Source organism: Hyla sarda, chromosome 13 (genome assembly GCF_029499605.1).
Source record: "Hyla sarda isolate aHylSar1 chromosome 13, aHylSar1.hap1, whole genome shotgun sequence".
NCBI lineage: Eukaryota > Metazoa > Chordata > Amphibia > Anura > Hylidae > Hyla > Hyla sarda.
In genome coordinates, this window is record NC_079201.1 from 18,280,385 (window position 1) to 18,302,909 (window position 22,525).

General features: G+C 45.7%; 2 protein-coding genes across 10 annotated transcripts in view; one reads left to right on the forward strand and one right to left on the reverse strand.

Annotated features, from left to right (window-relative positions):
• ARHGAP40 (Rho GTPase activating protein 40) overlaps nt 1–22,525 on the reverse strand; it is a 263,780-nt gene that overhangs the window by 162,543 nt on the left and 78,712 nt on the right. The window lies entirely within an intron of this gene.
• The window catches only part of PPP1R16B (protein phosphatase 1 regulatory subunit 16B), a 70,292-nt gene that overhangs the window by 10,084 nt on the left and 37,683 nt on the right, over nt 1–22,525 (forward strand). The window contains exons 2-3 of the mRNA XM_056549635.1: nt 2,132–2,446; nt 21,923–21,993. Coding sequence (XP_056405610.1) covers nt 2,191–2,446; nt 21,923–21,993 — 327 coding nt within the window. The 5' untranslated portion in view covers nt 2,132–2,190. The remainder of the gene's footprint in view (nt 1–2,131; nt 2,447–21,922; nt 21,994–22,525) is intronic.

A 22,525-nucleotide genomic window follows, 5' to 3' on the forward strand; every position in this document is an offset into this window, starting at 1 on the left:
TAAAGTTAGTGTAATTCATAATATAGTGTCTGTACCTGGGTTTGATGGTGGCCTAGCAATTCTTATGTGATCTTTGCCCCAATGTTTATTTTTAACAGCATACAAAACGAATATCGTCTCAGGTTTTCCCAGGTTGCAGTGCAGCAGGAGACATCACAAGTCAGATGTTGAAAGGGAGCCTGTCTGCTTCAATTGGTGGAGCGACTGCTGGGTGAGAAGGAGATCATTCTCCACAGGGCTGCAGGAATAGTCCCAGGTGTGCTTCAATGAGTGGGGAAGCTGATGTGTGAGAGGGAGAAAAGTAACCTCAGAGAAGGGATCCTGGTACCTATAGTTGGAGGGAGGGAACTCCAACAGGAAATAGCCATTTCACAAAAAAAAAAAAAAAAATCAACAGCATTATGGTGGACTAAGAATCAACAGCATTATGGTGGGCTCCGAACATGGTCATTTAGCACCAAGACAAGATTCTTCCTAAGCATGTCCATTATTGTCTGGCTGGTAAGAACTAAAATCATCTTATGATGGATAACCCCTTTAAATGTTATTAAAAAAAAGGAAATGTCCACCTGTAACAAGGTCCCATAAAATAAACTTGATTCTTTATTACATCATAGTAAAGGCAGGATCACAGAACCAGGACAGACTAATTTCGGCTTTGTGTCTTAATCATAGTCCATATGGCAATAGACAACTTTGCCAGTTTAAAAACCCTCCTTCAATCACATGTCTCAGACATGTGACTCAGGGAGTGATTTATGAACTGGCAAAGTTGTCTATAGCAATAGGGTTTATGATTAAGATACTAAGACGAAACTAGTCGTTTTAGCCTCTGTCTGACCAATGGACCCCCAATGGAGATGTTAGATGGGAAATTTATCATTATCTGTGTAAATTGACTTCACCCCCATCTGCCTGGGCGTACGTCGTGTGTACTTCCACGATATTTATCAAAGAGGTGCATGTTCTTCAAAGATAGCAAAGTAGCTTAGATGTAAACAAGTTTCTAAGTGTGATTTGGGCTGGTGTAAGGTTGAGTGGTTGTGCAAAAATTTGCGAGAATTTTTTTTTTTTTAAAGTCACCGTTGATAAATCCCCTACCTCTGCTAAAAGCTAACCATGCCACACTACATTCTGTTGTTTTATTGAACAAGACTAAATGCATTGGGCAAAATATTACAACTTTTTTGACCCCTTGCAACTTTTTACTACCAATGATAAATTCCCCCCATTGTATATATGTCTTGAGCTTAGAATGGAAACTAACCCCCAAAAACGTATGAGCTCCAGCAGTTACTTGGTTGCTCCATGAGGCCTCTTGTATGTCAGAGCGTTAGCCCACAACAGGATCTTCTGATCTTCAAGTGGGACAGTCCAACCCTGTTGTCACCAGTGTCTGTAGTTATTCGTCGTAGACATCTTTATAGCCATGTCTACTCGGTTCTCTCCACTGTTCCAAGAGTATCAATTTTTGACTTGTGCCTATAGATGTTATGATCTGTTTGGTTGAGCTTTTCATTTTCATCAGAGTAGATCTCTTCATCTTCATAGACTTGTGTCTTATAGATTTGCTTAGAAATGAGTTAGTGGTTGGTGCCATAAAACGTGCAATGGAAACGTATTGGAGGGACACATTCAGGAACCTGGTTTGATACCATTGAAAGGAAATCTGTAAAGCAAGTCCATATAGCATGGAAGCTCAGTGCTTAACACTGTTTCCTTGCAGCACTGGGGTCCTGTGTGCAAATCCAACCAAGGGCCGACCCAAGGGAAACATGGATGGAGCTTGTTCTCATGTTCTCCTGGGTTTCTTCTGGATAATCCAATTTCTTCACATATGTTCATGTAGAATATGAGATAAGTGAGGACAGGAAGTAGTGACAATCTTTGTACAGTGGTACTGAGTATGTTGGCGCTATATAATGCATTATAATAGGAGGAGAGAAGTCTGTATAGTTTGAGACCCATAAAAAAAAGGACAAAAAGTTATATAACCATAACAAGAAAGTGATAGTGTCCCGATAAGCTCTCTAGATTGTCTTGGCTTTGAGTACTTGAGTGTTTTCACTAGACACAAGACAAAGCAGTTGTCTCAATGTCAAAGTGTTGAATACTCTTCTTTATTTCACAGATATGTCATTGTATCCACGTCTTGGGAGAGAGCAGCTTATGCTATCCTGACAGTGAGATATGGCCACCAAGCCAATGGACCTACTGGCAGAACTTCAGCTCTTGGAGAAAGCATCTACCCTAGAGAGACTACGTGCAGCCAAGAAACGACGGGAACAACAACTGAAGAGGTGGGCCCAGAATGAGAGGGACGAAGAGAACCGGAGGCGGCGCCAGCAAAAATCTAGAAGAAAGACCCCCACTAGGAGTAAAAGAGTGTCCTTTCCTTCCCGTGTCACCCTCCACGAGGCTTGTCTGAGGAATGACCCAGAAGAAGGTGAGTGCAACTGAGAGAGGACAGATGGAAAACATCAAAGAGGAATGCAAAGCTTATGTGTAGCAAAATGTATATAGTCAAGGCCATTGCAAGTAAACAAAGGGTTGGCTTCACACCTGACCACCTTCTGCAGCAAGTCCAGATCATGGAAATTAGTTATTTTAGTTTCTGTGATGTGATGTCACAATGTGATTAAACAAAACAGGGATAATATACACAGGGATTGTTACGCCTAGCGCTCCGGGTCCCCGCTCCTCCCCGGAGCGCTCACGGCGCCCTTCTTCCTGCAGCTCCCCGGTCAGCGCTGACCGGGAGCGCTGCTCTGCCATGACCGTTGGGGATGCGATTCGCACAGCGGGACGCGCCCGCTTGCGAGTCGCATCCCAGGTCACTTACCCGTTCCCGTCTCCTGCGGTCATGTGCTGGCGCGCGCGGCTCCGCTCTCTAGGGCGCGCGCGCGCCAGCTCCCTGAGACTTAAAGGGCCAGTGCACCAATGATTGGTGCCTGGCCCAATTAGCTTAATTGGTTCCCACCTGTTCCCTGCTTATATCTAGTCTCCTCCCATGCACTCCCTTGCCGGATCTTGTTGCCTTAGTGCCAGTGAAAGCGTTCTTTGTGTGTTTATACCCTGTGTACCAGAACTATTGCTATCTCCCCTGACTACGAACCTTGCCGCCTGCCCCCGACCTTCTGCTACGTCCGACTTTGCTTCTGCCTACTCCCTTGTACCTCGCCTATCTTCAGCAGCCAGAGAGGTGCCGTTGCTAGTGGATACGACCTGGTCACTACCGCCGCAGCAAGACCATCCCGCTTTGCGGCGGGCTCTGGTGAAAACCAGTAGTGTCTTAGAACCGGTCCACTAGCACGGTCCTCGCCATCCCTCTCTGGCACAGAGGATCCACCTCCTGCCAGCCGGCATCGTGACAGTAGATCCGGCCATGGATCCCGCTGAAGTTCCTCTGCCTGTTGTCGCCGACCTCCCCACACTGGTCGCCCAGCAAGCCCGACAGATTGCCCAACAAGATCACCAGCTGTCGTACTTGACCACCATGACTCAGCAACTCCAGTCGCAGCTACAGCAGATTCAGTCTCAGCTACAGCAGCAGCAACCATCTCCTCCGCCAGCTCCTGCACCTCTTCCGCAGCGAGTGGCCACTCCTAGCCTCCGCCTGTCTTTGCCGGACAAATTTAATGGGGACTCTAAGTTTTGCCGTGGCTTCCTTTCCCAATGTTCCCTGCATCTGGAGATGATGTCGGATCAGTTTCCTACTGAAAGGTCTAAGGTGGCTTTCGTAGTCAGCCTTCTGTCTGGAAAAGCCCTGTCATGGGCCACACCGCTCTGGGACCGCGATGACCCTGTCACTGCCTCTGTACACTCCTTCTTCTCGGAAATTCGAAGTGTCTTTGAGGAACCTGCCCGAGCCTCTTCTGCTGAGACTGCCCTGCTGAACCTGGTCCAGGGTAATTCCTCCGTTGGCGAGTACGCCATACAATTCCGTACTCTTGCTTCTGAACTATCCTGGAATAATGAGGCTCTCTGCGCGACCTTTAAAAAAGGCCTATCCAGCAACATTAAGGATGTTCTGGCCGCACGAGAGACTCCTGCTAACCTGCATGAACTCATTCATCTAGCCACTCGCATTGACATGCGTTTCTCTGAGAGGCATCAAGAGCTCCGCCAGGAAAAGGACTTAGATCTCTGGACACCTCTCCCACAGTCTCCACTGCAATCTGCGCCTAGGCCTCCCGCCGAGGAGGCCATGCAAGTGGATCGGTCTCGCCTGACCCTGGAAGAGAGGAATCGCCGTAAGGAAGAGAATCTTTGTTTGTACTGTGCCAGTACTGAACATTTTCTGGTGGATTGCCCAATCCGTCCTCCACGTCTGGGAAACGCACGCTCGCACTCAGCTCTCGTGGGTGTGGCGTCTCTTGATGCCAAGTCGGCTTCTCCACGTCTCACGGTACCTGTTCGGATTTCCACTTCAGCCAGCTCTCCCCTCTCAGCCGTGGCCTGCCTGGACTCTGGAGCTTCTGGGAACTTTATTCGGGACTCCTTTGTGAATAAATTCCGGATTCCGGTGACCCGTCTTGTCAAGCCACTCCACATTTCCGCGGTCAACGGAGCCAGGGTGGACTGTACCATACGTTTCCGCACGGAGCCCCTTCTTATGAGCATCGGATCTCACCACGAGAGGATTGAACTTTTGGTCCTCCCCAATTGCACCTCGGAAATTCTCCTTGGACTTCCCTGGCTTCAACTTCATTCCCCAACCCTGGATTGGTCCACTGGGGAGATCAAGAGTTGGGGGTCCTCTTGTTCCAAGAACTGTCTAAAACCGGTTCCCAGTAACCCTTGCCGTAACTCTGTGGTTCCTCCTGTATCTGGTCCCCCTAAGGTCATTAAGGACTCTGCCTGCCACAGGAAATGCCCCTCCCCCCCTCCCAGTTCCATCAGGCAAGCTTCTGTGTCCCCTCATGGCCCTCGTCCTGGTGTCACACTGCCCCGTGCCAGGTCCCGCCCTCTGCCCTCTCTCCCCATTCCTACTCCTGCGGTTCTGCCTGCCGTTGAGGAATCCCCCCATCCTTTCCCGGTGTCCTCATCCCAGGGGAGGCAGTTTCCCGATAAAGAGAAGGGGAGACCTAAGGGGGGGGGTACTGTTACGCCTAGCGCTCCGGGTCCCCGCTCCTCCCCGGAGCGCTCACGGCGCCCTTCTTCCTGCAGCTCCCCGGTCAGCGCTGACCGGGAGCGCTGCTCTGCCATGACCGTTGGGGATGCGATTCGCACAGCGGGACGCGCCCGCTTGCGAGTCGCATCCCAGGTCACTTACCCGTTCCCGTCTCCTGCGGTCATGTGCTGGCGCGCGCGGCTCCGCTCTCTAGGGCGCGCGCGCGCCAGCTCCCTGAGACTTAAAGGGCCAGTGCACCAATGATTGGTGCCTGGCCCAATTAGCTTAATTGGTTCCCACCTGTTCCCTGCTTATATCTAGTCTCCTCCCATGCACTCCCTTGCCGGATCTTGTTGCCTTAGTGCCAGTGAAAGCGTTCTTTGTGTGTTTATACCCTGTGTACCAGAACTATTGCTATCTCCCCTGACTACGAACCTTGCCGCCTGCCCCCGACCTTCTGCTACGTCCGACTTTGCTTCTGCCTACTCCCTTGTACCTCGCCTATCTTCAGCAGCCAGAGAGGTGCCGTTGCTAGTGGATACGACCTGGTCACTACCGCCGCAGCAAGACCATCCCGCTTTGCGGCGGGCTCTGGTGAAAACCAGTAGTGTCTTAGAACCGGTCCACTAGCACGGTCCTCGCCATCCCTCTCTGGCACAGAGGATCCACCTCCTGCCAGCCGGCATCGTGACAGGGATGTCACAATACAAGGATAATACACACAGTGATGTCACAGTACAAGGATAATACACACAGGGATGTCAGAGTACAGGGATAATACACACAGTGATGTCACAGTACAGGGATAATACACACAGTGATGTCACAGTACAGGAATAATACACATAGTGATGTCACAGTACATGGATAATACACACAGTGATGTCACAGTACAGGCATAATATACACAGTGATGTCACAGTACAAGGATAAAACACACAGTGATGTCACAGTACAGGGATAATACACACAGTGATGTCACAGTACAGGGATAATACACACAGTGATGTCACAGTACGGGGATAATACACACAGTGATGTCACAGTACAGGGGTAATATACACAGTGATGTCACAGTAAAGGAATAATACAAACAGTGATGTCACAGTACAGGGATAATACACAGTGATGTCACAGTACAGGGATAATACACACAGTGATGTCACAGTACGGGGATAATACACACAGTGATGTCACAGTACAGGGATAATATACACAATGATGTCACAGTATAGGAATAATACACACAGTGATGTCACAGTACAGGGAGAATACACACAGTGATGTCACAGTATAGGAATAATACACACAGTGATGTCACAGTACAGGGATAATACACAGTGATGTCACAGTACAGGGATAATACACAGTGATGTCACAGTACAGGGATAATACACACAGTGATGTCAGAGTACAGGGATAATACACACAGTGATGTCACAGTACAGGGATAATACACACAGTGATGTCACAGTACAGGTATAATACACACAGTGATGTCAGAGTATAGGGATAATACACACAGTGATGTCACAGTAGAGGGATAATACACACACATATCACAGTACAGGGATAATACACACAGTGATGTCAAAGTACAGGGATAATACAGAGTGATTTCACAGTACAGGGATAATACACACAGTGATGTCACAGTATAGGGATAATACACACAGTGATGTCACAGTATAGGGATAATACACACAGTGATGTCACAGTACAGGGATAATACACACAGTGATGTCACAGTAGAGGGATAATACACACAGTGATGTCACAGTATAGGGATAATACACACGGTGATGTCACAGTACAGGGATAATACACACAGTGATGTCACAGTACAGGGATAATACACACAGTGATGTCACAGTACAGGGATAATACACACAGTAATGTCACAGTACAGAGATAATACACACAATGATGTCACAGTGCAGGGATAATACACAGAGTGATGTCACAGTACAGGGATAATACACACAGTGATGTCACAGTACAGGGATAATACACACGGTGATGTCACAGTACAGGGATAATACACACAGTGATGTCACAGTACAGGGATAATACACACAGTGATGTCACAGTACAGGGATAATACACACAGTGATGTCACAGTACAGGGATATACACACAGTGATGTCACAGTACAGAGATAATACACACAGTGATGTCACAGTGCAGGGATAATACACACAGGGATGTCACAGAACAGGGATAATACACAGAGTGATGTCACAGTACAGGGATAATACACAGAGTGATGTCACAGTACAGGGATAATACACACAGTGATGTCACAGTACAGGAATAATACACACAGTGATGTCACAGTACAGGGATAATAGACACAGGGATGTCACAGTACAGGGATAATACACACGGTGATGTCACAGTACAGGGATAATACACACAGGGATATCACAGTACAGGGATAATACACACAGTGATGTCACAGTACAGGGATAATACACAGAGTGATGTCACAGTACAGGGATAATAGACACAGTGATGTCACAGTACAGGGATAATACATACAGTGATGTCACAGTTCAGGGATAATACACAGAGTGATGTCACAGTACAGGGATAATATACACAGTGATGTCACAGCACAGGTATAATACACACAGTGATGTCACAGGACAAGGATAATATACGGGCATCAGGTGTCAGCAGAGAGCACTGTGGATAAGACATAAAAGAAATTCAAAAAGAAAAGAATTTACAAATCTGTTTAACTTTCTGGCACCGGAGTACCCGTTTAAGGTAGGACTTTTAGAAGAAACGCTTTAAGTAAAACTGATACCATGTGTGAGGGCTCAATGCAGGGCCTGAGGGGGTGGAGCATGGCATTGTTATACTCCACCCCTCAGACACTGCACTATATAACACACTGTGTATGTTTTGCTCAGCGTGTCTCTTTAACCCTGTTTAGCATAGATGAGAACTCTTACAGCATACGCTGTTTTGTGTGGGAAAGAACATTACAAGTGTTTAGAAATAAGTTCTGTTAGTCATAGCACTCACATTGCAGTGTGTGGGATGGTGGGTGGATGCGCTCGGTGTTGTCAGTAATAAGCACTGTGGCTGGAAAAAAAAAACTGCATTTACAAAACCTGATAAATAAGGCAGATTACATAATATGACTGTAAACAGGCTATCTCATGCTGCGTCGGCCATGTAACAGAGGCAGATGGAGCAATACATAATGGAATGGGGTTAGATCAGTGAAGGGTAAAGCTGGACATATACAGTGGTCCCTCAACATACGATGGTAATCCGTTCCAAACGGACCATCGTTTGTTGAAACCATCGCATGTTGAGGGATCCGCGCAATGTAAAGTATAGGACAGTGGTCTACAACCTGCGGACCTCCAGATGTTGCAAAACTACAACACCCAGCATGCCCGGACAGCCGTTGGCTGTCCGGGCATGCTGGGTGTTGTAGTTTTGCAACATCTTGAGGTCCGCAGGTTGAAGACCACTGTTAGGGTGGGTTCACACTACATTTTCTCCCATACGGGAGCGCATACGGCAGGGGGGAGCTAAAACCTCGCGCTCCCGTATGCCTTCGTATGCGCTCCCGTATGTCATTCATTTCAATGAGCCGGCCGGAGTGAAACGTTCGGTCCGGTCGGCTCATTTTTGCGCCGTATGCGCTTTTACGACCGGACCTCAAACCGTGGTTGACCACAGTTTTAGGTCCGGTAAAAAAGCGCATACGGCGCAAAAATGAGCCGACCAGGCCGAACGTTTCACTCCGGCCGGCTTATTGAAATGAATGACATACGGAAGCGCATAGAAAGGCATACGGGAGCGCGAGGTTTTAGCTCCCCCCTGCCGTATGCGCTCCCGTATGGGAGAAAACGTAGTGTGAACCCAGCCTTAGAGGAAGTTGTACTCACCTTTCCCCGCCGATCCGGACCATCACCGCTGCCCAGGATGTCACCGTCCATCGCTGTCGCTGCGTCCCCGAGGTGTCCCCCGACGCTCCGGCAAGGCCTCTGCTTCCCCCACAGCCGCGCGCTCCGTCACCGACATCGCGTTGTTACGCACGCCGCTCCTATTGGATGACTGACGTGCGCAGCGACGTGATGACGACGATGGAGAACGCCGACGATGCAGGGGATCCCGAAGAGGACGCGCCAGGCCTCGAGGACAGGTAAGTGATCATCAGCGGACCACACAGGGCACCCTAAACGGCTATCAGGCGGCAGCTGAAGTAGTCTGCGCTGCCGGATAGCCGTTTATGCGATGGCCCCGACATACAAAAGCATCGTATGTTGATGCTACCTTCAACATGTGATGGCCTCTGAGAGTGATCGTATGCTGAAATGATCGTATGTCGGGGCCATCGTAGGTCGAGGGGTCACTGTACTGTACATGCCTTACTCTTGTTTGCTCTAATGGATAATAAGGAAAATAAGCTGCTGTCAGACCAAAGAATTCGGCATCTCAAGGGGGTTCCTTTAAAAAAAAAAAAATATATATATATATATATATATATATATATATATATATATATAAAGCCTCAAATGTAATAAAATAACCTTTTACTCCCCTCTCCAATCCCATAGGTACAGTGCAGAAGCTCTGGTGGGAGCCCCGGGTCTCTTTTTACTAGCAAGACCACTGCCGCATATCTGTGGCCTCACTGGTCGCATGCCAAACTACTGCCATCATGGCTCCCATCGCTAAGGGGTGATGCCAGTAGTACAACATGTGACAGTTGAGGCCACTGATTGACCGCCTAATATTTCTCTCCCCAACATCTGTTGTTCTGTGGAGAGAAAAGGAACAAGACCGACGGACGGCGCCTCGTGTATTACCCGGGGGTAAAGTAGTGGTGAGTGGGGGGGCGACCCCGCGGAGCTTATAGATGGCTGCTCACCTGGTGATAGTAGTAATGCGCATGTAACCCACAATCAAGTTGGGGTACTGTTAGTGTGAGCCGCTGCTGAGCCAAAGAGTTGCAGGAGGAGACAGCGTCGTCCTGGAGTAGGTAGTAGAAGCAAGGCAGGAAAAAATCCTTGAAGTCGGCGCTGCTGACTCTTGTGCGAAGTATGAGGTAAAGCCAGAGATATTAGGAAAAGTCCTCAGCAGGGCATTTTTTTGAAGTAATTAAAAAACGGACACGATTACGCATTTCGGGAGGATCCCTCCCTTCCTCAGATCAACATCTGTTGTTGGGGGACAAGTAAAAGGCCCCATACGCATTAGACCTTTAAACAATATAGAACCAAATGTTTCAACCAACCTAGCCTGAAGATGGTTGTAGATGACCTACAGTGGACTGGCATGAGGCATCTTCTCACCATAGTAAGAGGCTCCTTGGGGTGCCGATAGAAGTCTCCTTGCTTGACTTGGTTATCCATTGGTTCCTATCTAGTTCATTAGAAATATCTTGCCAGCTTTTTCTCCCCCAATATCTGTTGTCGGGAGACAGTTGGTAGGCCGCCATACGCATTAGACCCTTAGAAAGATTAGATCATTATGATTCAGCCAAGCTAGTCTAAATATGTGACAACCAGAAACAGAAAAAGAAGTAGGAATGAATTGGCACTGAATGTACTACTGCTATAAATGCAACTTTGTTAGTATGTGGACAATGAGTGGAGATGGAGCATGTCTGTCCCGGTTTCGGATACTAGGAGGTGCTTCATGGAAACAGAAGATTTGCCAAATATATAGGTGCCAAGGAAGTTGAAAAAAGAGCACTCACCCGATACGTATCCTCAAAGGTGGGCTGATCCCCGAGCGGGGTCTTTGGCAGGGAGGCGGTAGATGGAACGGGGGGAGCTCAGACGCCGGCCAGCGTCTGAGCTCCCCCCGTTCCATCTACCGCCTTCCTGCCAAAGACCCCGCTCGGGGATCAGCCCACCTTTGAGGATACGTATCGGGTGAGTGCTCCGTTTTCAACTTCGTTGGCACCTAGTCTAAATATGGTTGTAGATGACCTGCAGTGGACAGTCATAATGGCATCTTCTCACCATAGTAAAAGGCTCCTTCTGGTGTTGATGGAGGTCTCCCCACTTGACTTGGTTATCTGTTCCTGTCTAGTTTGTTGGAAATATGTACCCATCTTTTTTTCCCTCCCAATATCTATTGTCAGGAGGCAATTCTAAGACCCCCATATAAATTAGAATCTTATACAAATTAGAACCAAATGTTTCAACCATCCAAGTATGAAGATGGTAGTAGACTAGACGACTTGTCGAGGACCATTCCTTGGGGTGCTGATGGAAGTTGCCTCACTTGACTTAGTTATCAATTGCTTCCTGTCTAGTTAGTTGGAAATATCTCATCACCTTACAGACATTAAGGAGGCCCCTATACGCATTAGACCCTTTCGAACCAAATATTTAAACCAACTTAGTCTGAAGATAGTTGTAGATGACCTACAGTGGACTGTCATGATAGGATCTTCTCACCATAGTAAGAGGCTCCTTCCCTGACTTGGTTATTGAGTGGTTCCTGTTTAGTTCATTGGAAATATCTTGCCAGCTTTTTCAGGGCAATGACCACTTGTGATCAGCTTCTTAAAGGGTAGGAGGACCAGTGATTGACTGAGCAGCAATTCCTATAGAGTTAATGCCTCATAAGAACAAGGACATATCGGTGAGCAGCCATTACCGGTAGTATTAAACAGCAGCAACAGGGGATCGGGGCAGGTGAATATGACTTTTTGTTTTGTTTTTATGGCACCCTCACTAGCCTACTCCTTTAACCCCTTTTAACAAATTGACAACACCATAAGGCTTTTTTTTATTATTAACACACACCTATTTTAAAGGGTACTCCACTGGAAGACATTTTTTTTTTTTTTTTTAAATCAACTGGTGCCAGAAAGTTAAACAGATTTGTAAATGACTTCTATTATAAAAATCTTAATCCTTCCAGTACTTATCAGCTGCTGTATGATCCACAGGAATTTCTTTTCTTTTTGAATGTCCTTTCTGCCTGACCACAGTGCTCTCTGCTGACACCTCTGTCCATTTTAGGAACTGTCCAGAGTAGAAGCAAATCCCCATAGCAAACCTCTCCTGCTCTGGACAGTTCCTAAAATGGACAAAGGTGTCAGCAGAGAGCACTGTGAGGAAATTCAAAAAGAAAAGAACTTCCTGTGGATCATAACAGCAGCTGATAAGTACTGGAAGGATTAAGATTTTTTAAATAGAAGTGATTTTCAAATCTGTTTAACTTTCTGGCACCCTGTTGATTTAAAAAAAAAAACATGTTTTCCAGTGGAGTCCCCCTTTAAACTAGGACATAATGCCCAAGTTAATGACTCTTTACAACCCTACGGTGTTCTTGTAACATGCTGAATTGTGTTTTGGCTAAGTAAGAATGAGAAGTCAGGTGCGGGATGCACAAGGATAAAGGTTAATAACTTGAAATGCGATATACTTACTAAGCTCCCACTGACTTATACATCCTGAGAATTCAGCAGGGCCGAGAATCAGATTAGAACATATGATTCATTACTGAATTAATAAGACTTTAATGTGGAGTTATAAGGTGTGGATTTCAATGTCTATGCAGTACAAAGGTGACAGGGCTGGGCAGTAAGGGTTAAAGAAGCACAAGGACACCTGAATATTTCTGTACCAATAAACCTTGGTGAAGCTGGTTTACGCAGACTTGTTAGGAACCGGAGCTGGCAGGTTTGAGAGAGCCGAGTACCAGATCTTTGTTTTAAGAGAACATAGGGGCTGGACACTACACCTACGTACATAGGCCAGGTACTGTGTGAGGATTCTCCTTTTTGCTGAACATGACGGTTTATTGTTTTGTAAAAATAAAAACTTTCTGCTTATATAAGGTCATCTGTGCCTATTGAACACCTGATCCTGATCCACCATGGTTGTTTTCTGGGGTCTACTTTCTATGTCTGATCCTGGTGACACTGTTGTATCTTTTGGGCGGCGGGGGGTTGTGATATCACGGCCACGCGCACTCGTCATGTCACACCACACCCCCTCAATGCAAGTCTATGGGAGGGGGCATGGCGCCCGCCACGACCCCTCCCATAGACTTGCATTGAGGGGGTGTGGCGTGACATCACGAGGGGCATGGCTGTGACGTCATGACCCCCTCCGCCGGCACCCAGCATTCTAAATGAACCCTGGGTGCTGCACAGAGATTGTGGGGGTCCGACATTTTATCCCTTATCCTTAGGATAGGGGATAATAGGTCTAGGGGTGGAGTACCCCTTTAATGATCATTAATGGCTCCTTAAAGGGGTATTCCAGGAAAAAACTTTTTTTTATACATCAACTGGCTCCAGAAAGTTAAACAGATTTGTAAATTACTTCTATTAAAAAATCTTAATCCTTTCAGTACTTATGAGCTTCTGGAGTTAAGGTTGTTCTTTTCTGTCTTTTATGACACATGTCTCGGGAAATGCCCAGTTTAGAAGCAAATCCCCATAGCAAACCTCTTCTAACCTGGGCGTTTCCCGAGACAGGTGTCATCAGAGAGGATTTAGACAGAAAAGAACAACCTTAACTTCAGAAGCTCATAAGTACTGAAAGGATTAAGATTTTTTAATAGAAGTAATTTACAAATCTGTTTAACTTTCTGGAGCCAGTTGATATATATATATATATACATATATATATATATATATATATATAAAAAGTTTTTTCCTGGAATACCCCTTTAACTCTATGACATACACAGGACCATGTCGTGCATACCTTACAGGATGTGGTGATTCTGTATCCTGTCTAATGATCATATGGTAAAAAATTCTAAGATTAATTGTCTTTTTAAAAAGAAATGTAAAAACTTCTCATCTAATGTGTTTAAAGGCTTCAATCCACATCCCCCACCATATTAACCATTAAGAACTAAACAGGAAAACAAGCCAAACCCCACAAAGGGAAGTATGTACTGACACAGGTCAAATATTGGCGATGGAGAAGAACTTTTTAGGGGGTCTGCGCATCTTATTGTGTTGTGCAATAGATACCAACTTATGCACTTGATATTATGCTGTGTCCAATTGTACTAGAAGGATAATTTATCTAAATCAACAATTAAAAAATCTGCAGCATAAAATCTACATTGCATACCCTGCACGTAAACATTTCCTAACGTGTTTCAAGGCAATTGCCTCTTCATCAGGGAAAGAGAATCTACTGTACTGTACACAAAACAGAACAGATACATTTTTACAACCATATCATTTGTAACCCTGCCACTAGGGTAGGGTAGAGGACAGAACATATCACAATTACAACCGTACAATATGCAGGCCTGTCAAGGCAGTGGGTGTTATATATGACAATTACAACAGTATTGCATATGGCATTAATGCTACATGCTAGTTATATGGTACGGTGTCCCTTTTAGGACATTGTCAGTCATCAGCCGTAACTCCTTCCCGCGTTAGGCAAAACAGCGTCCCGCCTCCTCCCTCGGACCAATCTCCATCAGGCGTCAGCCGCAACTCCCTTCTCCGTCATCCAAAACTCCGTCATCCGAAACTCTGTCATCCCTCAGACGAAAAACCTTCCTGCCGTGTAGCAGAGCTGAGTAGGTGTCGGCTCTCTGCTATACGGGTTCTGCTGTACACGCTATTCAATGTCGGCTCTGCTATACAGACTCTGTAGTACATGTAGTGTCTGTAGTACAGGTGCAAGTTTCACAGTTTTGACTCTGCTATACGTGCTGTGTAGCGACGGCTCTGCTATGCGGCAGGAAGTTGCGTCTGAGGGAGAATCGTCTGAGGGATGACGACGTTTTGGACAAGGGAGTTTCGGATGAGGGAGTTGTGGCTGACGACTGACGGAGGATTGGTCCGAGAGAGGAGGCGGGATACTGTTTCGCCTCATGGGGGACGGAGTTGCAGCTGACGACTGATGACGATTGGTCCGAGCGAGGAGGCAGGAAGGAGTTACGGCTGACGACTGACGATGTCCTAAAATGGACGCCGTAATATGGTCATGTTATGGCATCTCAGTTGTCAATTATGAGCATTAATATTTTAAGCAGGGTGCTTCCATCTACTGTTGATATGGATTTTATCAGATAGTCTAGTAAGTATCCTACTCCCGTCCAGATTTGGTATATTCTTACATCCATTACACTGTATTTTTTATTCCCAGTTCCTTATTGGTTGTGGCGACCTCCATTGACATTAACAAAAACTCTTAGCGGAGGGAGTTCCATTGCTAGCTAACACTGTACATGTGAGCCCTCATAGAGTGTTCATACAGTAGTGCTAGTGCATTCTCTTTGTGTACCAATACAAAAAGGTACAGTGTTGTTACAGTGATAAGGCTCTGTTCATGTCTGGTAACAGAGCCTCCATTGCACATTATGTCATATTTACGGGGGAGGAATTGTGAAGCATGCAGCTCTATTTTACCCATCAATGGACAACACAACAGAGCCCATTACAATGAAGTCAATAACGTCTGTCTGGGGATTGTTGGTGCCGGTTGTATGACTTATCCGGCACTTTTTGATTTTTGGTTTTCTTCTCCTCTGGGGACACATAAAAATGGAAGTGACAAAATGCAGATGTGAATAAAGTTTATCTTATACTAAAGCCGGCCAAACCCGCCACCACTTGCTAGTTTGGCTGACTCTTTAAAGAGTACCTATCACGAACTAAACTGTCCCTAATTCATCCCCCACCATCTGTCCTTGACTCTTCCTAATGCTTATTTTGTTTCTAAAATAAAGAGAAAAAAAAAGAAAACCCTTTTCCTACCTTATTCTTTCCCTGTATAGCTTCTCATCTCTGTGCCGTCTATGAGAGAGCAAGGGGGAGTGGCCCGGCAGGGATGACGTCAGCTGAAGCCTGCCTGGGCTGCTTCCGCCCTTCTATCTCTAAAGCACCTCTATCTATCTATCACTCTTTGCACTTACTTTGCTTAAAGAAGACCTCAATCAGGCTAGGGGAAAGGCAGACCCAATCCTTTTGTATAGCAGAGCTGCTCTACATTTACTTCTGGCAAGCGGGGTTTTTGTGCCACAGATGGCACAATCGTAACCTGAATAAATTGGAGATTGGGCTTGTCAAACTCCAGATTTCTGGCAAAACTTATTTCCAAAATTTGATTGATAAGGGACCGATGGTCTGGACTTTGTAAGTAAACCATGATGAAATGTTTAGCTTTAGGCATTTTTGTTCACTGATATTTAGAAAGGGGCCTTATCTGCATGGTCAGCGCCTCCTGTCATCCCTACTGACCTTGGATATGATGGATCACTGATGATCAAGGCTTGTGGATGTCTACACTTTATCCAAAGGGGACTTTGCAAATTTTGGCTGGATATCAACATGAATAGATTGTTAATGTGGATCTGAGCGCTCGTGTGTCATTACGGCTGGAATCACACTTGCAGTTATTCACAGTGTTTTTTAAGTCAAAGCCAGGAGTGGCTTCAAAGAGAATGGAAAATATATAGGAAGGACTTAGAACTCCTTTTTCCTGCCAGATTCACCTTTGGCTTCAACTCCAAAAACTGACGCTAAGAACAGGCACAACTTTTACTTGGCCTGAAAAAACTGCCCCCTCATTTTTCTCCTCAATGATGCAGTTTTTGTGTTGATTTTTTGCAAACATAGTGGTGAGGGAATTTATCATGATTGCAGTTTTTTGGCGTAATTGTGTGGTTTTTCCCATTATGTTACTGTCATTGGCGCAAATGGCAGGAAGCTCCTGGTTAGTGCAGGAAGGGTGTAAAGCTCACACACATTCCTACACCAGCCGGTCACTGGAGCACGTGGAGTATAAACCATGTGACCCAGGATTTCCATTAAAGAATTGTGGAGGGGAAAAAAAAGTTAGAAAAAGTTGGCAACATACATGTTCTCGCTGCGCTATTTCTGGCGTTATTTTGCACCTATTAAAAAAAAAAAAAAAAAAGAAACATGCCTACATCATGCTGCCATTTAAAAAAAAAATTGCTCCGAGCCTAAAAAGGCAAAAAAATGAGAGAATAAATAGGTAAATATGAGTATGGCATTTCAGATTTTGGCCCCCAAAATTTCCATGTGGTATGACCTCTTCTCCATTTAGGTGGCAGATTTGGGAACCCTATTCTCATTATCACCGATGGACCCATCAGTGAGACCCCCCCCCCCAACGATCGTACATTAACACCCATCCTGTGGATAAATTTGATGGTGGGACAACACTTTTAAGGTCTTTCTGAAACACATTGAATATCTTATTTATTATTACAATTGCATTGTTAATCCGTAAAGTTTTATTTAGGGGACTTTGAATTTTTGGGGTTTCATTCACATTTGAAAGCTCTGTCTGCTCTCCCATTTGTCTATTTTCTCCTTTTATCAAAAAAACATAAGTGGAGGACGTCAGAGTACTGAGAAGCCTCGACAGATCTTCTTCTTGACATCTTTTGATCTTCCTATACATTTGTAAGAAACCATTCTTTTACAACCCTAACCAACCTCTAATGTTAGTTGATGGTTTTCTGATAAAAACTACAACTGCATGTGCGGAGGTCACACAAAGGCTGCGAGAGAATATGTAGTCCATATAAAACATCTGTATGAGTGCCCCTTAAGACATAGAACTTTGGCATCTCGTCCTCTATCACACGTAGAATAGATCGGAATCATTTTTCATGTCCTGCCCTATATCAACAGATTCCGCAGGTACATGTCAATGTTAAGGGTTCAGGTTAATGGTAATGACCTAGTTGAAAAGCATTTAATAATTGTTGAGACATCTAATACCTCACTTCTAAGTGTGGAAAGGTCACCATTCCTTTGATTGGTTGTAATGGGAAGGGGTTAATTGGAACTTGGTTCAATATTAACCTTCTTGTTTGTAAAGCCTCACATGTCTCTATGGTATGTACATGAAAGTCTCTATGGTATGTACATAAAGAACGTCATAGCAAAAGTAAATCAGTCAATACAAAGATGTTCGGTCATGTACATGTACTAGAAATGCCTACAAATGTTTTGGTGTCTAATTTGATCTCATCTATGGTTCCAATTGGGATTCACTGACAGCTGAAAACTAAAGATATTGGGGGCTACACCATCCTCGATTGCTTCAGGCAGGTCCATAGAGCATTGTACTGTTTTTAATGTAGATCTGGAGGCCACCACACAATAGCTGTCGCTGCACCTTGGACAGGTCCATGAAACATGAGGGAGGTCAAAATAGTTGCCCCTGTCAGATTCACAAAAAAAATACAGAAATAAACAATGCATTTCGGTGCTCATTCGCGCCTTCCTTAGGTCCAATAACCAAACAATGTCTGGCGCCCTAAGCTAGCTTCCTTCTAGCATTTCCTAGCACAACTCTCCAAGGTTAGTACAGCAACAGAGGTGTGACGGGTTTCAACTTCCCCAAAAATACTGCATCAGGGAGCATCCCAGCGTTTTTTTTTTTTTTTCTTCTTCATCGTCCATGAAGCATGGCCCTTCCCTTGATGTAGATCCAGAGGTGTAGCTTCTGGGCCCTGATGCAAAATCTGCAACAGGGCCCCACGTGCCAAATTTAATATTGAATTCTTATGAGGCAGATATGTTTTGGGGCCTCCTTAGGCATCGGGGCCCTGGTGTAACTGCTACCTCTGCACCCCCTTTAGCTATGCCCCTGTGTAGATCTGGAGGCCACCAAACATTAGCTGTCACTGCACTATGGACAGGTCCATGAAGTATGGCACTTCCCCCGATGTAGATCTGGAGACCACCATTATCTGTCGCTGCAGGGCCTGAGGGTGTCATAATAGCTGACCCCTTGACAGGCACCAGATAGTATTTTATTCTCTTCACTTGAGGTTTTAATGCCAAGATGCTGTCCCGATGTAGTTGGTCATGTGTTTTTCATGTACAGTGGTCCCTCAACATACCATGGTAATCCGTTCCATGGTACCTCCAGATGTTGTAGTTTTGCAACATCTGGAGGTCCGCAGGTTGAAGACCACTGGTATTGGAAGTTATACTCATGTGTCCCTGCTGCTCCGGACCGTCACCGCTCGTCACCGCTGCCCTGGATGTCGCCTTCCATCGCTGTCGCCGCGTCCTCGGGGTGTCCCCGACCCTCCGGCAAGGCCTCTGCTTCCCCGGCATTCTCACTCTCCATCACCGCCATCACGTCGCTACGCTTGCTGCTCCTATTGGATGACCGGATGGCGTGCGCAGTGACGTGATGACGACGAGGAAGAGCGCAGACGATGGAGGGGATCCCGAAGAGGACGCGCCGGAGCCCCGAGGACAGGTAAGTGATCGTCAGCAGAACACACAGGGCACTGTAAACAGCAATCCGGTGGTAGCTGAAGCAGTCTGCCGGATAGCCGTTTATGCGATGGCCCTGACATACAAAAGCATCATATGTTGATGCTGCCTTCAACATGCGATGGCCTCTGAGAGGCCATTGTATGTTGAAATTATCGTATGTCGGGGCCATCGTAGGTCGGGGGGTCACTGTATATTGGCAAACATTTTGAAACTGGTCTTTTATGAAAGTGCGGTTTTGCAGTTTTTCCTAATAATCTGTGCATCCCATAACAAAAAAAAAGTGCAAATGTGGTTTTACGCTGTGGGAACTGGTCCTGATGGCAGTTCTGCGTATATATAAGACATCCATGGGCTCGGAGGCTGTGAGGCCCTGTTTGACCTTTCTACCATCATTGCTCAGCAAGTAGCTGTTCTCTCCGCAATCAATCACGCAGTTTAATTGAATACAGTATTAAATAAAGCGCAGATCGATCAATGGGTAACTGGTGACCTAGAATTAATTGATATCTCTGCTATAGAAAGTGAAGGATACAAATACATGGTCTCCAGAGTGCAGGAAGAGGCTTTCAGAAAATGCTGTTGTAGATCTTAAAAATTAATGTTGTGCTGATACATACATTTACCCTTAAATCCAGTTAAATAATTTTATTGGCCATATATAATTCAGGAGTAGAAATGAGCTAACTAATTTCGTTCAGAATTTTACCCAATAATTTTAATTAGTCTAAATCGGAATTTCATGGGATTTGTTTCCGCAAATTGCAATGCAAAGGTGCAGACAGGAGTCTCTGCTTCTGCTCACTTAGCAGGGAGGCATAGTTATCAGTTATATTCGATTGACCAGACGAAAAGTGAATGTTTCAGGCTTCCCAGGGAGTGAGCAGGCGCAGGGGGTCCTGCAGGGAGTGAGCAGGAGCAGGGACTCCTGCAGGGAGTGAGCAGAAGCAGGGAGTCCTGCAGGAGCAGGGAGTCTTGCAGGGTGTGAGGAGGAATAGGGACTCCTGCAGGGAGTGAGCAGAAGCAGGGAGTCCTGCAGGGATTGAGCAGGAGCAGGGAGTCCTGCAGGAAGTGAGTTAGAGCAGGGAGTCCTGCAGGGAGTGAGCAGGAGCAGGGAGTCCTGCAGGAAGTGAGCAGGAGGAGGGAGTCCTGCGGGAAGTAAGCAGGGAGTCCTGGAAGGAGTGAGCAGGAGCAGGGAGTGAGCAGGAGCAGGGAGTCCTGCAAGGAGTGAGCAGGAGCAGGGAGTCCTTCAAGGAGTGAGCAGGAGCAGGGAGTCCTGCAGGGAGTGAACAGGAGCAGGGAGTCCTGCAGGGAGTGAACAGGAGCAGAGAGTCAGGAAGGCAACTTTATTGCCCATTCAAATGATTTTTTATTGTCACATTTTAAGAGCCCAGACTTTTTTTTTCCGTTTCCAATCAACATATGAGGCTTTTTTTTGACTGATAAGTTGTACCTTTTTGGATTCCTATAACTTATTGATTAACTTTATTTAAAAAAAATTTTGACGAGGGGAGGGGATGATAATGGAAAAAATGCTATAAGGCGTCAACATTTTTTGTCAAAATGGAGTCCCTACACACTCTGGCCCTTTTCATCCATTGCTGGTTTTTAAGAAGAGATGCTCTAACAAAGTTACTTTATGTAGAACACAGGTCTTTACTAGGACAGACTTTTAAAAAAGCAGAAAGTGCTCCATGGTGTCATATAATCTGAATAAGCAAATGCCCAATGTGAATTATGCACTTACCAAAGATGATTGTGCGGTCCAAGCACAACATTGGTAATCGTGCTTAGAATAAACAGAGTCCCCTGCTGCCTTCCTATCCCTTCCCTTTCCTTAAAGTAGTATCCCAACAGAGGCGCTGGGGGGGGGGAACTTCAACTTCAAAGTTCAAGAGGACAAGTTTTATTATCCACAATGCAGTGTGTTTCGCAAAAACAAAACACTTCATCAGGAATCCTGGCATGCCTGATGAAGTGGTTGGTTACCGCAAAATGCGTTGATTTGTGGGTAATAAACTAACTTGTCCTACTAAACTTTGAAATTGAAGTCCCCCCAATGCCTTTGTCAATCCAACCACCACTTGGGGGAAGTTTTGGATAGTTTTTACTAATACAGAGCTTACAGGTCTTCATTGAAGTAACAATCAACTTTCATTCCTCGACCAGGTCCAAGGAGGGCGGAGCAGGACTTTGTAATTCAAAAATATGCCCCGCCCCCTTGGGCCCTGTACTAGGCTAATAGAAGATATACCTTTTTCAGTGTTCTTTTGAAAAACTATGAAGTATTTACTCTCCTTAGCTTTGTAGTTGGTTGTCAGGAGTTACCGCACATATGAAACAGTTTATGGATCCGGAGTGCTCCTATCTGTGACCATTTGTGACCCAGGGAGACTATAGTGCAATAGAAAAACCATCCTATTGTCCAATGTTCTTACTTACATTTTCTATTGTTTTCTGTTCCTATCTGTGACCACTTGTGACCCAGGGAGACTATAGTGCAATAGAAAAACCATCCTATTGTCCAATGTTCTTACTTACATTTTCTATTGTTTTCTGTTTTGCAGTTCTTTCCTTGTTGCAAAATAATGTGGACCCCAACCTGAGCAACGAAGATGGCTTGACAGCTCTACATCAGGTATGAGGACACGTACATAGCGTTTGGTCTATACTCAGTGGTTTTCTTACTAGTATATAAAGCATTGTTTCCAAACCAGAATGCCTTCAGGTGCTGTAAACAGGGCCGGTGCTAACATAAATCAGCTAAGGCAGCCGTTCCTCAACCAGTCACTGTCAGGAGAATTGGACGCTTTACTTCGGGAGAGTATTGGGGGAACCGGAATGGATTAGGCTGTGGGGGTTGTGGACCGTTGGCAGGGCTATGCATTATGGCCGTATCGCCAGAGTGGGAAAGGCAGATGATTGTGGTGGGTCTGGTGGGGGCACCAAAATGTTTTTTGCCTGTGGATTCAAAAATCCTTGCACCAGCCCTGGCTACAAAACTACAACTCCTAGTATGCCCGGACAGCCGAAAGGCTGTCCGGGCATACTAGGAGTTGTAGTTTTGCAACACCTGGAGACGCCCTGGTTAGGAAAAACTGACCTAAAGTGTAATCCTGTATTCCACATTCTATCAGTTATTTAGGGTTAACCCAAACCCAGGCCGCTCT